A 17,199-nucleotide genomic window follows, 5' to 3' on the forward strand; every position below is an offset into this window, starting at 1 on the left:
TATGTAAGGTGTCTAATATATTGTTTGTTTTGTGATTTGTACCCAGCTCTTACGTTGGTTTTGGGATTGTCATTAAACCTAAAATCATCAGTTCAAGTGTCAGACCATCTTTCAGTGGGGTATGCTACAATCATCTTGAATCTCAAAATGCATGTGACTGTCTACATGGATGTCACCATCATGCCTACAGCTTGATGCATCATTATCTACTTGTGCAGGGTTCTCCAAGGAGTCTCTGTGTTTCCTGCTGATGTGGGATGTGAAAGATGATTTCACATGAAAATATTTTTTACAGTTGGGAAGGCAGGGTGTCTACAGGTATAAACAAGTTAAATTTAAGACTTTTTAATACCTTTTTAATACCATTTTAAATGAAATTTCAGCCCAAACTTGCAATGGAAATACACACCAAAAGTGAAAATATACTCAATGATCAATGTCAGTTCAAAATGAACAGTAAGGTTAAATGACAATAATCGGTTGAGTTTAAATTCAGTTGGTTGAGTTTAAGTTTAACATTGTCCAAATGTGTTTAATGTGGAAAAAACAAAAAAATATCATTGCTGTCCTAAATGGTATTTATTAGAATATTCTCAGAACATTTAATATCAGCGGACAAAAATCTAGAAATCAAAATCGACAGTTGTGTGCAAACCAAACCAAGTATTTTTCACCATGTAATGCCATGTGTGGATACGTTGCCTTGGTCTAAAATTAGGTCCCCTGAAAAATACTAACAGCAATTCTTTTGAACTGCAAAGAAGCTACTGTACCACATTACTTGCTTATGATCACTGACCAGCTCACAATAGCAGTTTGATTTCTGTCCCGGCTAATGAAACCTTGTATTTCTGTTATAGGCCTACCTTAAACATTATAACAGTGTGAAAGCACAACTTTCACTATGTGAACCCTTGAAACAGGGAGGTGGAAAGGTAAGGAAGAGAGAGAAAATTTCTGACTGGACATTATGGCATATGCCTGAGTTCTGCTGATTATTTTCCGGCTCAATCTCAACCTCTTTCAGCTCTGTGACTTTTTCTTTGTATGATACATTTAATGTAATTTTAAAAAATTACTGAATCAGACAAACCTATCACTGCTGTACGCATGACTGAACAAGCTTCAGTTAAGCGTGACAGTGTACATTCTGCTAGGTTTCTGAAAACTTAAGTACCAGCAGAGACACCTCCTGACAGCTGGTTGTCTTGTAGAAACCTCTGAACAAGTTGTTTCATTCTTTCCTGGCACAAGTCGGGGTCTGAGAACATGTTTGTTAGGTCCAAACAAGCCATCTGCCTCACAATGGTGTACTTCAGTGGGCTCTTGTCTTACATTTTCTGGACGATGTTAGTTTTTTCTGTGTAACTGCATCCACGTACATCACGATCATTGGTCATTTTGCAATAGCCCTATTGACGACAGGTAGGTTTCTATGAAACCATATGAGAAGCCCACAGAACGGTAGGGGAAATACAGATATCTTGGTCAAAGTGCAGAAATTGTCTCTTCTAGCAGGGGTATTGTGAAAGACTATATGCAAAGTCTTGAGCACTTTGTCCAGCTGACAGACACTGAAGCCACTTTTGAAGGCATTGTGGAGTGTGTGTAGCCCACAGCTCCCCACCACAATCAGCTGGGCACCTCCAAACACTTCTGCATGTTCCTGCTGGAGCAGTTAAAAAAAACTTCCAGTTGACACTGGGTCTATCTATGGAAACAGAAATCATGTTTCTCAAGTCAAGCTGCTGCACACACTCCTAGTAATTAAAAAAGATGCAGACATTAGCCATATCTCATATCTGACATTGTACTTCAGATTAATGACTGGGTCAGATGAAAAAGAATGAATTCTATAGGCAGTGCAGCTAGCCTATAGCCATAGTCAGTATAGGAGATGTCACCAGCCTAATACTGGTCAATTTTTGTCTGTGGCTGGTAAGTCTATATTTATATATTCGCAATACCAGAGTCTATTCTAAAATTCAACTCAGCTGGCAATAACGCACATGAAGGTCCAGTTGTTAGCTTTTCGTTGTCTGATTCAGGGTCTCGTCAAACATGATTACAAACACACCGCTTGTGCTTACATCGGCGACTAGCTGTTTTTTAATATACGGGGCCAATCCAAATTTAGCTACGTATCTGGTTTTGTCTTTTCCACATATATAAATATCTGTTCAAGCCCCGAGTCTGAAAACATGGCTTTGAACATGTCTTTAATACCGTCATTTGACTTGTATGAGTGGTGGCTTGTCCCCATCCTCAGCACCCAAATCACCTCTGCTCTGAGTGTTGGCTTAGAGCCACAATTTGTTCTAGCAAGGCCTTAGCACAGCCCGTCTACAGTGAATAATCTGGCTTTAGTTTAACCCTATGGTGTAACCAAACTTCTCTGCTTTAACGACAGTGCATACCGGAAATTCTTCCTCTTCTTCAATCTGGCAGATTAGAAAAATTCTCCCGGTGACGTGACAAAAAAACATTTAAGACCACTCAATTTGAATTTAAGACAATATAATACATTTTAAGGCCTTTCATTTGAAAAGGTGTATTTAAGACATTTTAAGACTTTTTAAGTACCCGTGGCCATCCTGGAAAGAGGCAGGTAACTTTTTCCCTATCTCTTATATGCCATTTCAAATGATCACACAAGCTGAGCAAATTGGGAGATGTATGTTCACATCCTTCAACCTGACAAATCACTGCATCCATCTGACAAGGTCTGCAGCTAACATTAGGTTTATTTGGCTGTTTGTGCTTCCGACGCATGTGGGACTTAAGTTTAGGCAGTGTCTGAAAACTGAAAGAACAAGTCAGCAAACCCTAAATTAGCCAGGTTACTATGCATTTTGATATGGTTGTAAAACCTGGAAAGCGTTCACAGATAAATTACATTGTTTGCAAACAAATGGCGTGACCATCTTGACAGTTACTGCTAACTAGTCTCTCAATAAATATGTACCATAAATTGTGAATGTCATGAGCGTGGCGTCATCTGTTAAATGTAATGTTAGTCTGTTAACGGTATATCACGTTATCTAACTACAATGAGAGACTGCTGATTTAAGTTAGTTAAACAGACAAACATAAGAAAGAAACGTGACGGATGGTCTTTGTACACGGGAAAAAACTGGTGATGTAACGTTAACCAACGTTATTTGACTCTAATATTAAACTTTACTCTAACATTAAGTCAGGGCTCTACAGTGCGAGTATTTCACTCGCATTTGCTTCTAAAAATAGAGATGTGTGAACTGTAAAAATAATTTACTCGCACACTGTGCAAGTACAAATTACAACCATAAGACTATATGAAACACTAGAGGGCTTTTAAATTGAAACAACGGATCAGTCAGGAACAGACTTGCACTCACGCTGAAGAAATATTTGGTACAATAGTTAACATCATCTCTGAAGATGAAGCCCATTAATTTTTATTTTGGGTGAAAAAGGGAAGAGGAGAAAGAGGAATCCGGCGAGGGGGATTCGCAAGTTTCCACTGAGGTGGCTCACGCTAGCACGGTGGCTAACGGTAACGATGCTAACTTCAACATGGCAGCCAGTAATGACTGGACCGCTGAGAACAACATCGGCGAAGCTACAGTGACCCCTGCTGTCACTTCAACATCCAGTGTGAGCTCATTGTCCTGCTAAAAATGAATCCATTTCCAACATCAAGTCAGACTGAATGATTTATCTTAAAGAATAAGACAGCATAAATTTTGATTTACACACACACACACACGCTCACACACAGAGTTTAAATATGTATGTAATAAATTGTAAATATGTATGTAATGGATTGTTCTTCTATTCTGTTCTTTAATAAACTTGAACTTTTTCAGTGTGCTCCTAAATTTCTTTTCATTTAGGAGCACATGTACCTTGGGGAAAATAAGCGTTGAGCACTGCATTAAGTTAATGTTTACTTTGGCTAATTTAGTCGATGTTAAATTAGCAAACAGCGAGTCCAGTCTACAAACTGGAAAATAAAAAACAAAAGATGCACTTAAAAATATAGTTTTAAAAACTCTGTGTTTAGAGTGTTGCCTAACTCACTTTCCTGCAGTCATTCACGTTAGCTTGCTGTTAACATAACCAAAAACTCCTCCTCTTAGCTAATTAAGCAATATTACACGAGAGGGTGTGCTTTACTGTCATGAATACCACATATATAGACACAAAACTGCTTTGCTAGCTCAATCTTGTTGTAACTAAGATATCATTTTTTAGAGGGACAGATTTAACTACGATGTCCTCAAACTTCACAGACATTTTTAAGCTAGTAGCGCCCTAGTATCATGCCGGATGCCGGAGTGAAAGCTATGATATACTCTCAACTGAAGGGAAAATGGCTATGTTTTGCTGTGTATGAGGGTGCCAAGTAACGATGAAAAATGAAGAAGGTGTGTGTGATTGTGTGCGTGTGTAACTCGTCCCACAGTCTCAGAGTTAGATCCACTCGACAAAGGGTCTGTTTTGCTGGTAACTTAGTGACCTTGACGCTTTGGTAATAATCCAAGTATGATTTATCTTAGAAATAATACCTTATCAGCATCTTCCACATTTCTCATAATAAAAACGGGCCTAGCGGCCGTTAATCATCTCACACAGAGAACCCAAATGTTACATTACTGATTAGCCTTTTTTTTTAACTTCCCTGGGAACGGTCTCTCATTGACATAAATGTTATCTTTTCACATTCACTGGCACATTCCTTTGATCATTTGAAAAATAAATAAATAAATAAATATAACTATATACATTAAATTCATACAATATATAAAAACAACAGAATACAAACATTTAGGGACACAATTCATGTTGGTGAAATTCATAACAATAGATTAAAAAAAAGTTTTAAAAAAAATCTTTAAAAAGAAATCATGAAATGGAACTATATACAAAGCCTTATGATGAACAAAGAAATTAAGACACAAGTTGAACTATTAACAAATATATACAAACAACATTGAGGAGTCTTAATATGATATATATGTATATAATTTGTCATATTAGGCATTACATTCCACCAGATGCATGGCTGGTCAGCTGCTTGTAGCGTTAGCACAGTCTCTGATTGGTGAAGTCTTCGCTGGACATGTCTTTTCAGACCCTTGCTGTACCTCATTTGTGGATTTCTGTGGAGTGGAGTCCTTGTCCTTTTCCTTTATTACATATGAAAGGTGCCCGGTTTTTATTTTGGTAAGAGATGAATTAAACATCATCATCTGTCGATACTCTTTAGACATTTGCTGTTGTCCATAGACAGACATTGCAATCCAGTAATGCCGTAATTATCTTTCTGTATTCTGAATCGCACTGAATACTCACCACCTTCTCCTTGTGAGCCTTCCAGTGGCCCAACAGAGGAGATGGACTCAGTGACACACGCCAGCCTCTTATGACCTCAGATGGCCCTTGAGGGTCTTCCTTTTTTGGAAGTCCAAACCCGCTGAATGTCCCACAGATTAATCTTTCCAGTACTATCCCCAATCAGAAGTATCTTCTCGTTGGTAACAACTGCACTTGTATCACACACCGCCCTGAATTTTCCTAACAGACCACCTCTGCTAATAATCGACCAGGCATAGATATGGTCATTTTTAGAAGTCAGCAGTGTGACTGTGTCAGCAGTGGCCGTCCTGGTCTGCAGACATAGAATAATAGGACTGGTAGTCACATCAGTGCTCTCGTTAGTCAGAGCAGTAGATTTTTTACATTGTTCCAGTGCCTCTGACTTTCTTTTGGTGACTGCCAGCAGGGAGGTTTTTTACATAGCCTTGAGCTTTTCCGTCTGCCATGTGTGTTCGTGGGTTGTTACTGGTATCAAGCCAATAGAAAACCTCCGCAGTTTTAGCATCCCAGACAACTACATTACCATTGCTCGAGGCAGTAAACAGTATGTTTCCGTGTGTGCTCATGGAGGATATGTCATTTAAATAATCATGCTCCAAAATTCTGTTCTCAGACTCATCTAAATCCAGGTTAAAAATGACCTTTGACCGCCGTCCAGACACAAACACCCTATTGTTCATGGAGACAATACCTGTCACCTCCTTTTGCACAGTGACAGGAAGAACGCGAAGCTCTTCTCCGTTGTTGAAGTTCAGTCTCACAGTCTCACTTTCCTATCGTTGGAAACTGTAATTAATCTGCGCTGTGAACCATCAAATGCAATGGTGGTGAACCCCACATGCTGATCTGGAGTGACTTTGAATTGCATGATGGCCTTTCCTGTTAGGATATCCCATACTTTCACCACACCATTCTGGCAAATAGAGATGACTTGCTTGAATATGGAGTGATAAAGAACACTGCACAGGGGCTTGTCATGGGATGTTAACATTTCTATAAAAAGATCTGTTCCTCTTCCAAGAAATGCTCCTATATCTGAGTTAGCCAGGACTAACTCATTGTTGTACATGTTATAGCAAACACTGGAGATTGGGGCCTGTCTCATGCCTTGTACCTGGATGCTTTGCAGGCACACCCAAGTTTCCTCTGACCACAGACCTACATTGTTGTCCACGGATATACTGTAGACTATTTTGTTTCTTATGTTAAGGGTTATGTGCCTGATTGGTTTGACATGTCCCATTACTGTCTTTTTGCAATGTACATTGTCATAGGGATACGACGCCCGCAGTATGCCATCTGTACCGCCAGTCACCAGAAACTGAACTGAAGGGCAGTATTTAACGCAGGTGAAAAACTCATGGTCTTTATTGCTCTCAAATACCCTTCTATGGATTTTGCCTTGAGGTGTCTTCGGTAAGGTAGTGAGTACCATTGTTCTGGATGAATGACCACAGACAGCAAAGGAATCCAGTGATGGAAAGTATCGAATCTGATGGCATATGTCATCAAAGATGGGAAGCTTGATAGATAGAAACCCTTCCCATTTCTTTTTTAACAGGGATGACTCATCAACAGTTGGATACGTGTCCAGAGAGATTTCCTCGTATGGGTCAGTGACATTTTAGAATATCAAAATAGCAAAAAAATAAAATTGAAGTAATGTGTTAGTTTCAGCTTTTTATGTGTGAATCCACAAGTGTATTTTTCTTTTTTTTTACTGCCCCTTGTAAAAGGCTATAATATATGACATTTTAATGCATTTATCTGTAAAGACCCCTGAAAAATGTCATTTGGTAAAACGAACTAATTTTCAATATTATATTACAATTAATGTTAATGACACTGTTACAAACAATCAAAATGCAATTATTGATCCACAAGTATGTTATACACAGTTGCAGCATGTCAACACTAGAATTACAAATTTTGGATATTTTGCCTTTAAAGACGACATCATGTCATTTGTCAATATTTGTTACATTTTTTTTCAAGTAGAAAGGCAAAAGTGCTTTAAAATCAGGCATACTTTTATATTTTATTAGCACTTCTTCATTATGTTCATTCATAAACTCATTTAATAGAGTATTTTGTATATTTATTTCAAAATTAAGTGTTTTACCATATGACATTTTGTTTTACCGCATGACATAGCACAACTGCAAAATACCATGGCACATATAGTATACCCAATAAGTTAAGTTGGCTACTTCTGAATAATGCAAAAGATACACAGGGCCTCCAAAGTAAACCTTTTAATGACATTAAAATGTCTTGCAACAGTTTTCTTGTTTCATACAAGAATGAATGCATTGTCAGTTTGAGGTCTTATACAATATATGAACAAGTAAATCCAATTTAAAATTTGATTTTTACCACTAGTCAATTTAAAAAGAGCACTAACTTTCTTATTTGGTAAAACATATTTACAGTTTGATTCCAAACATAACAGTCAGTTAGAAACAGCACAGTAACATTTATATCTAAACCTTATGAACACTTCTAATCTCTAATACTAATTCTCAGAATTCATTTAGTCATAGAAAAAAACGTAACACTCTGTCTAACCCCTATAACTGTAATCTATCACTTGAACAATGATTAAAACAAATCTGTCATGGTAACCTGAAATCAGTACAGTGTGCATAAAATATCTGTCTTCTAACGCCCTCCCCCTGTGGCTGGTCACTGTTGTTTTCTTCAGACAGATAAGAATCTTTCCCAGTCCTCAGCTGACAATCTTGAACTTCGACTGGTTGATGGCTCTGGTTCTGAGATGACAGCTTTCACATCTGACCATGGGTGGCTCACATTCGCAGGTAACTCCAAAACGCTTGCAAAAACAGGACAGCTCTCTGTGAGAGATCTTTCCAGGGGTGTCTGTAATCACTTGGTGAATGCCCAAGGTGCCTTTGACTATTGACAAGGCAGTGGGCACAGCCTCATCCACCCTAGCGATGTCCTCTTCTGTTACCCAGTAGAGTTTTATGTGGGAACTATTTTTATTGGTTTGGGAAAGGCATGAATACTCAGATTTATGCTTTCTGTTGCTTTGTTTTTAACCAATAGGAAGTTCAGTAGTTCACTGCTTCTGGTTCTCCTGCTTCCTCCTGGCCAGTATTCTCTGTCAGAATTGGACTTTTCCAGAAAGGAAAACAATTCCTCTGGGTGCTGAATATCCCCTCCTTGCTGGACAAATGCATCTGCTTTTCTCTTTAATAAACCACCAATACCATCTGGTACACCCTTTCCATGGGACTTCTCTGAGAAGTTCCATGTGACAGCCTCAATGCCATGCATGAAAGGCAAGGTTGACATCAAGAAGAAATTTTTCTTATTTCTGTATTGTGTCAGAGGGCCATCACTCATTAAGTGCACTGTAGATATTGGTGCATTTGACTGTATTTCATCCAACACAGGCTTCAAGTGTGCCCATACTGCCCGCTCATCATGTCTGAGAGAAGTGAAAATGGTAGCATAAGCTTTTGATCTTTCTGCAGTGTAGACCATGCATGTGTGGACTGTTGCTTGTCTTCGACTTCCCCCCCAATGATAGGACTGAACCTCAACACTCAGCTTGCATGAATAATTCTCAGAAAAGTCCATGTGGACTAGAGCCTCATGGTCTTGAAGGCTGTTCTTGAGAGCCCTACATTGCTCCACCTGATGGATCCATGTATAATGATGCTTTGCCAGTCTTTCCAGCTTTTCATTAAAGCTCTTCAGGAGATCTTCCCATTTTCCGGTCACTTCTCTCTTCACAAAATGTGAATAGATTTTCCCTTCTGAGCTGACTTTCTCCCTCTGCCATTGATGCCATGAAACCAGCCCAGTGTCATTTGGAATGGCTGGCTCCATCTCTGAATAGCAGCACTTTGCACACTGCCTAAACACGCATTTTTTGTTTTTCATGTCACACACAATGCGGGTGAGTGCATCAGTAATGCTTTTACTTCCTAAAAAGCCTCCTTGATGCAGTTTCTCTATCATCAACCTCACATTTTCATGATCAATACAGGCACATGCGTTGCAGTCACTGGCCTTAGGCTCTGTGACATAAAATGGACAAAGGCGGGCAAAATGCCGGTATGATATGGGTGCTCCTCCTACCTCTGTATTGTATTCTTTATGAAGCTCTTTAAGAGACTTGGTCAGCACACGACGCTATTGCTTGACCTTGCTTTTAGTTACAGTGTCCTTTTTTCCCAGTAAAAGACGACTGTTTTCATCACGCGTTAGAAATCGGACCACACTGCGTCGTCTTTGTGTACCTTTCCTGAAAACTTTTTCCACTTTCTTTTTTCTAGCTGCCTTGAAGTTTGTATTCTTCAGGTTCTTAAAGCTCTTGCGGAACCTGTCAGCTCTTCTTTTTTCTCTCAAAATGTCCTTTTTTAACTGCTCAATTTCTTCTCTCAATTTCCTAACACTATTTTCTGATTTCTGGCGGGAGCTATTTTTCTTGCTTCCATGTGAAGGGGTGGAAGATGAAGATGGTCCCTCCCAAGATAATGCTGTCTCATCAGGTGCAGAGTGTTGTGACGGCCCTAGTGGTGCAGAGTGTTGCGGTGACTGTGGTGATGAGGAGTGCTGAGGAGTTCCAGGTGGCGAGGAATGCTGAGGAGTTTATTGGTTTGGGAAAGGCATGAATACTCAGATTTATGCTTTCTGTTGCTTTGTTTTTAACCAATAGGAAGTTCAGTAGTTCACTGAACCCAGTTCAGTGAGTTCCAGGAGTTCCAGGATGGTCAACTTGAAAAGGCTCCGCAAACAAATCCACTGATAGTGGCGTGAGGTTCATCACAGCTTCTGCCTGTCGCTGTCTTTCCCTACATTTCTTCTGGTTGAGCCTCCACTGTTCTCTTCTTTTTGTGGCTGCAGATGTGGTCAAGTGTTTGATGGGTTGATAATCATATTGCCCAGCTTGCTTCATTTGTCGATACCTGCAAGAATTGAAATAAATGTTTATATATTAATAATATGAATTTAATATATGAATAATATAAATATCATATTAATTCATTAGTTTATTTATTCCTTCATTTACTTATTGCACGTCAACAAAGGCACTTTATAGTTGTGCCTCTGTTAAGGACTATAAATCAGGCTTATAGATTGCTGCCTGTGCTGACACAACTGACATACACTGACATTATTACCATCATACACTTTCACAGTAATACCTTTCCCTTCTCTTTTCTAGTCTCTCCTCTCTAGCAACAGGATCTGCCCTGATCTTTGCACGAAAACGTGCACCCCTCTCTATACTGGAAAGAGGCATCTGTAAAAATGTAAAATAATGTTTACAACATACGGAAACATATTACATGTTAAATGTAATCAAGAACAATTGTTCAGACTTAACAAATAGTTAAAATAATTAAAAAACAAACATAATTTAGTTAAATACTCTGTGTCATTTGGGATGACAACATGTCATTTAGTAAAACCATTTGTCCAAATGACATATTTTGTTTTTCCGCATGACGGATTTCAATATTTTCATTCTGTACAGCCAGTTGCATGGCCACCTATTGCTAACAATGACCTTGACCTTGACTTATGAACTTTAAATTTCATGGGTAAATCAATAATTTTTAAATCAATAACTTTATCATCACTTTTTAAATGTTTGACCAAATGACGCTGAAATCTGTGACACTTTGTACAACACATGGAAAAGGTGATATTAACGTAAAGTACATTTTTGAACTTACCTCCAACTCTGGTGGTCTTCAGGGGTCTTCTGAGTGATGTCATCACATGTCACATGACACGAGTCATTTATCTACAATTCAAAATGGCTTCCAAAATTTGTTTTACCAAATGACATTGAGGGAAATCTGTCCCTGCGGAACAAAGTGTTTTAGATATTAAAGACATTTCTTCAAGATTTATCCTATTAATACTTAACAGTGCTTTTCTGTACATTCTAAACATATGCCACAGACAAAAATTGATGATTTTTACATATTTTTAATCATTTTAAATGAAGTTGTCTTCTTTGACATCAAGTGACTGCCGTTTTACCGTATGACATTTTTCCACTTTAATGGTATAAAAGTCAGTCAATTTTGTATTTTGCATGCAAATATAAATAGTGAGGAGGAAATGTGACGTGAGATTAAAGAATATATACAATATCAACCTTATTTAATCCAAGTGTGTGATAGTAATTTCTCCTGGAACAAAAAATCAGTGCGTCACGTCACTGACCCGTATGTATTTTTGTGGAAGAGGCTTTTCCTCTCTATGTTGTAGCTGACAAAAACAGACAAAAAGCCTTTTGTGTCACCATAGGAAATACTGCTTTAGTGCCATCGGACCAGTAGGTCATGGTATTCACTATGCTATCTTCTTTATTAAAGCATATTTGGGTTTAAGTAAATCAGGGAATTCATCGCCGGTATAGAATACCAGTTCCCTGCAAGAGGTTGCGATAGCCAGCTCGTTGAGTTTGCTGATGTACACCATGTCATTAATACACATTTTCTCCCTGTGTGAAAAAGGAAGTTTCTTTTGTATATTATTTAGTTTGATTGGGTGTGACTCCTTAAAGCTGTCAGTCCAAAAGGTGAGGATTCCATCAGGGCTGATGGAAAGGTATTGACCTTTCTGGTAGGTCCTGGTTGACGATATTGAAAGCTTAGACTCATCCCTCGCTTGGCTGTCATCAACGTCCATCAACGGACGGAAATCACCCTAATTATTGATGTATAGTGATCTATGGGAACTATTTTTATTGGTTTGGGAAAGGCATGAATACTCAGATTTATGCTTTCTGTTGCTTTGTTTTTAACCAATAGGAAGTTCAGTAGTTCACTGCTTCTGGTTCTCCTGCTTCCTCCTGGCCAGTATTCTCCTTAAGGCTGAGTTGCATAGAATCCCACTCGTGTTTCCCAAAGATGCCAGTGCAGTGTCCTGTGTTTGTCCATAGACAGACATTCCTATCCAATGACACAGTAATTATCTTTTTACATTCAGTTACTATAGCACGAGGTGCAACATCAGGCCACACCCGACTCCCTGCTATATCATTATCCAAAATCATCGTAATACCAGCCACAGGCAGAGCCGGCCGCACGCCAACCGCCACCTCACCCTGAAACAGATCAGAAAACAACATCATTTTATGGAGAGGTACACGTAGAACTTTTAAGCCCATTCCAAGCACCGGAATGAAAGAACCCATGTAGGTGTCATCTGAAAATGGTAAAGTTGATGCTAAAATGAATGAGTCAAAAGCACCAGTGTCACGCAATATCTTTACATGCACTTTCTCCTCACTCCCTACCAGAGAGACAAAACCTTCAGTGATGAAAGGCAAGTAAGATTCCAACTCCGGACTAGACACCTGTGGTTTCAACTCACCACTTGCAAGCTCAGAAACAGGTGCAACAAACATTGCTGGCTTGGGGTTAACACTAGCACCAGCCTGCTTAGTCCTGGATTTAAAAGCGTAACAGTCTCTCCTCCAGTGCCCTCCTTTATGACAATAATTGCAAATTTTGTCAGACTCATGAGCACCATGTTGATGTCTCTGTTCCAGCCCAACTGGTTTCACTGGACGAGCAGACCACGCACCCACGGCCGAGGAATTTTCCCTGTGTCCACCGCCACCCTGAGCAACAGGACACTCCCCACCGTGCGTCAAAACATAGTCATCCGCCAAAGCAGCGGCCTCAGTTGCTGTCTTAACTGCCCGCTCACTAATATAAGTGGTGATGTGCTCCGGTACAGAGTTACTAAACTGCTCCAGAATAATTAAGTCACGTAGAGCCTCCTGAGAGTCAACCTCAGCAGCAGCACACCAACGATCAAAATGAGTAGAGATATCACGAGCAAACTCCAAATGCGACTTGTCACCCCTTTTCAAACTCCTGAATCGTTGGCGATAAGCCTCAGGCACCAGCTCATATGCCTTGAGCACAGCAGACTTCACTAAATCACATTTCAAACAGTCACTGCTAGTCAATGAGGAATAAGCCTCCTGAGCCCTGCCGGTTAACACACATTGTAGCATTAAAGTGCGAGTGGAATCACGCCAGCCCCGCGCATCAGCCAGCCGCTCAAACATCACAAAGAACGTTTCTGGGTCTCTCTCATTAAACCTGGGAACCAGCCTCAACTCACTTAAATCATCCACGGACCTCCCCTGGGTCCCACTTGAAACGGAGAAACCATCAGTAAGCAGAACATCAGCTGCAACTTTCCCCTCTCTAAACAAAGTCAGTTTTTGTTTTTGCAGCTCAAGCTTTGCTTGTTTCAGTTTCTTGTCTCATCTTCTCCAATGACAACACCTTTTCCATTTCCATACCCTGGCGCATCTTTTCTACTGCAACTTCCTTCTCTTTCTCTAGCTGCATGCGCAACAGGAGTAACTCCTGCTGCTGCTGAAAAGTCAAGCCAGCACCAGGACCCGCTATTGCAGGCGAAGGCGCGTCATCAGTGCGCGCAGAGAGAGGAGCAGCCTCTGCAGTGCCTAACACTTTCATCCTTACCAAATTCGCTTTTAAATTGGCCTTCACCGCATCTTTAACCCTTTTGTCACCCACATCAAAACTATAAATCTCAGCTATCTTAACCAGCTGATCCCTTGTGCACTGATCCAAAAACTTTTCAGAGGGCGCCTCCACAAACGCTCTCACAATCTCCTCCATAACTTACCAATATTCGCAACCAGAGAACAGAGGAATGCAACGTGTTAAAAACCCAGTAGTGCACACAGGAGGAATAGGCAGCCTCCAAACGGAGCTTCCCCGCTAGCTGACTGCCTAACCAAAAACTAGCTACATAACTCCCCCTAGTCTTCATGAGGCGTGGCGGCGGGTATTTACGCACTCAAAGCCCGCTGGACCGACAGAGGCGACCAGAAAACTGGCAACCCCGCCGAGCCACGGAAGTGCTCCCGAACAAATTTAGGAAAAAGGGAAAAGGAAGCTCTAACCGCCGTACCCCAACACTACCAGCCCCCCTGGACGAAACCCAAAGGGGAGACGCCGCTTAATCCTACAAGGGGAACCACTCCTACAGGCAATGCACACACAGGTGAATTACCTTCCTATGCCTCAGCGAATATCCACAGTTTAAAGATAACAGTTGCAGGACGAAAAACACTTCCCTTCAATCACAAACCAAAAAAAATGCGTTCCCAAACTCAATGCCTCAGGTGCGTCCCCCCAGAGCACAACAAACTTACCATATAAGGCTACCTACGTAACAGCCACCAGAGGGAAACCCCCAATTGTTATGACCGGCTCGCAGGCCACAACAAAGGAGGGAGACGCACACCCAAACTCCGCAATAATAAACTGAAGTTTATTAAAGTAAATAACAATAATTGCAATGGGGTGTGGAAGTCAGTATCAGTGGTGATTGAAAGTGTGTGGATGTGTTGTATAATGCGAGGTGCGTGTTGTCAGTTCAAAACAAAACCAAAAAGGCAACGCAAAAAAACAACCACAGCGTGGTGAGTGGAGAAGGGATCAGAGAGAGACTGGAATCAGGGCAGGTGGGTTTAAATGCTTTCTGGGGCACTGGCCATGTGTTCCCAGTTAGTACTTGAATGACATCTGCTCCACCCATCCAAGGACCTGCAAACACAGACACAAACCACAGGACCAAAGGCAACAGAGGCAACAGGCTCTGGGGCCGTCACCCCCCCCCCCCCATAAAGTCAGGGTCCCAGAGGGAACCCTGGCACCAAAACAAGTGATTCTTCTCTCTCATATAACTAATGTATACACTAAATACTTAAATAAAACAACAAAGTATAAACTACAGTACAGAATATATATATAATACCAAATAAAGTAACACCTCACCGTTTGTTCCCTAATAACCCTGTCATCCCCCCCCTCGATCCTCAGCAACTGGATCCTGGAAGCTGATTAAGAGGAAAGAAAGAGAAAGCAACAAGATGATGGAACCAAACAGAGCAAAATAACCACATTTTAAAAAAAGACATCATTCACAGGGAGCCTGAGACAATGCGTCTGCCACCACATTGTCCCACCCCTTGATATGACGAATATCTAAGTTATAGGACTGGAGCATCAGAGCCCAGCGAATCAGCCTCTGGTTAGGGCACTGTAAGGAACTCAAGAATGTTAAAGGATTGTGGTCTTTAAAGACCATAACAGGGACAGAGCTAACATACACACTGAAATGCTGCAAAGCCAAAGTCAAGGCTAGCGTTTCCTTTTCAATGACTGAGTAAGTCAGCTGATGTTTATTAAATTTCCTTGAAAAAAAAGAAACTGGCTTATCCACTCCTAAGTCATCAGGCTGTGACAGCACGGCCCCTGCACCCACAAAACTTGCATCCACTTCCAGTTTGAATGGTTTCTCCCATTGTGGAGCAGCCAAAACAGGAGCGTTACAGATGAGGGCTTTAACACTTTCAAAAGCCTTCTGACACTCTGAGGACCACATATATTTGGCCTTAGCTTTCAACATATCAGTGAGAGGCGCAACAACAGAAGAAAAGTTCCTACAAAAGCAACGATAATAACCAACTAATCCCAAAAAACGCATGAGCTCCTTCTTAGTTGTGGGTGGAGCATAGTCATCAATAGCCTGCACTTTCGCACGCACAGGACACACTCTGCCTTGCCCCACCACACCACCCAAATAAGAGACTGTGGCCTTCGCAAACTCGCACTTGGCAAGATTAACAGTCAGATGTGCATGAGCCAAGCGGTCAAACAACCTCTCAATGCGGTCAAGATGGACATCCCAGTCATCAGAATAGATGACCACATCATCAAGATACACCGAGCAACCTTCCAGATCTCCAACAACCCTGTTCATCAAGCGTTGAAAGGTTGCTGGCGCATTCCGCAACCCAAAAGGCATCACATTATAAGAGTACAACCCCGTGGGTGTAATAAACGCAGCAATCTCACGTGCTCTTTCAGACAACGGAACCTGCCAGTAGCCCTTCAGAAGGTCAAACTTGCTAACAAACTTAGCCGAGCCGACTTGATCAATACAGTCTTCCATACGGGGAAGTGGAAAAGAGTCCGGTTTTGTGACATTATTAACTTTACGAAAGTCTGAACAAAACCTAGGAGTATTATCGGACTTTGGCACAAGCAAGCAAGGTGATGCCCAGCTAGAACAAGATGGCTGTGCAATACCACTACCAAGCATATGCTACCACAGTGGGAGAAACCATTCAAACTGGAAGTGGATGCAAGTTTTGTGGGTGCAGGGGCCGTGCTGTTACAGCCTGATGACTTAGGAGTGGATAAGCCAGTTTCTTTTTTTTCAAGGAAATTTAATAAACATCACCTGAATTACTCAGTCATTGAAAAGGAAACGCTAGCCTTGATTTTGATTTTGCAGCATTTCAGTGTGTATGTTAGCTCTGTCCCTGTTAAGTGTTGATGGTCGACTGCTTCCGGCTGCCAGCAACGTGAAAGGGCTGGATCTCGCGATTTAATTTGCAGCCATAATTTTCAGAGAAATCAACATGAACACACAGTTCATCTGTAAGCAGAGAAACTGATGGCGAGTGAAGGCGTCCAGCTGTTCAGGAGACTGAGAAGGTCTGCCATCCTGCCACTCTTTTCAATCTTTTGATATTTTGCAGATGTTTTCTCCTCCTCTGTAACAACAATCCTCTCCCACTGCTCCCATGTGACGATGCTATTATCTAGTGGGCCCTCGAACTCCACTTCATTGTAGCAAAACCTAGTACACAAGCAAGGTTTACTATGGGCTCTGGAGGGCCATTAAGCTGGTCACTTGCTGTTGAATTCAGTGAGGGAGGAGTAAGGTTCAAAACATCAGCAAGCACCCTTTTCTTCTCTCTGTATTGCCTCTGATACTGCCTCC

At 41.0% G+C, this 17,199-nt stretch overlaps 1 protein-coding gene and 1 long non-coding RNA gene across 2 annotated transcripts; both read right to left on the bottom strand.

Moving 5' to 3' along the window:
* Positions 1-5,095: 5,095 nt before the first annotated feature.
* LOC122984280 (WD repeat-containing protein 64-like) lies at positions 5,096-12,340 on the bottom strand. Its single transcript, XM_044354627.1, has 3 exons — positions 11,776-12,340; positions 6,122-6,985; positions 5,096-5,776 (listed from the first exon to the last, which is right to left on the bottom strand). Exons 1-3 carry the CDS (start codon positions 12,040-12,042, stop codon positions 5,414-5,416), a joined length of 1,494 nt encoding a protein of 497 aa, XP_044210562.1. The 5' UTR covers positions 12,043-12,340; the 3' UTR covers positions 5,096-5,413.
* Positions 10,204-11,289, bottom strand: LOC122984087. The gene is made up of 3 exons (XR_006403829.1): positions 11,076-11,289; positions 10,542-10,639; positions 10,204-10,301 (listed from the first exon to the last, which is right to left on the bottom strand). It is a non-coding gene; the product is annotated as an uncharacterized LOC122984087 (long non-coding RNA).
* Positions 12,341-17,199: the final 4,859 nt, after the last annotated feature.

This window comes from Thunnus albacares, chromosome 6 (assembly GCF_914725855.1).
Source record: "Thunnus albacares chromosome 6, fThuAlb1.1, whole genome shotgun sequence".
NCBI lineage: Eukaryota > Metazoa > Chordata > Actinopteri > Scombriformes > Scombridae > Thunnus > Thunnus albacares.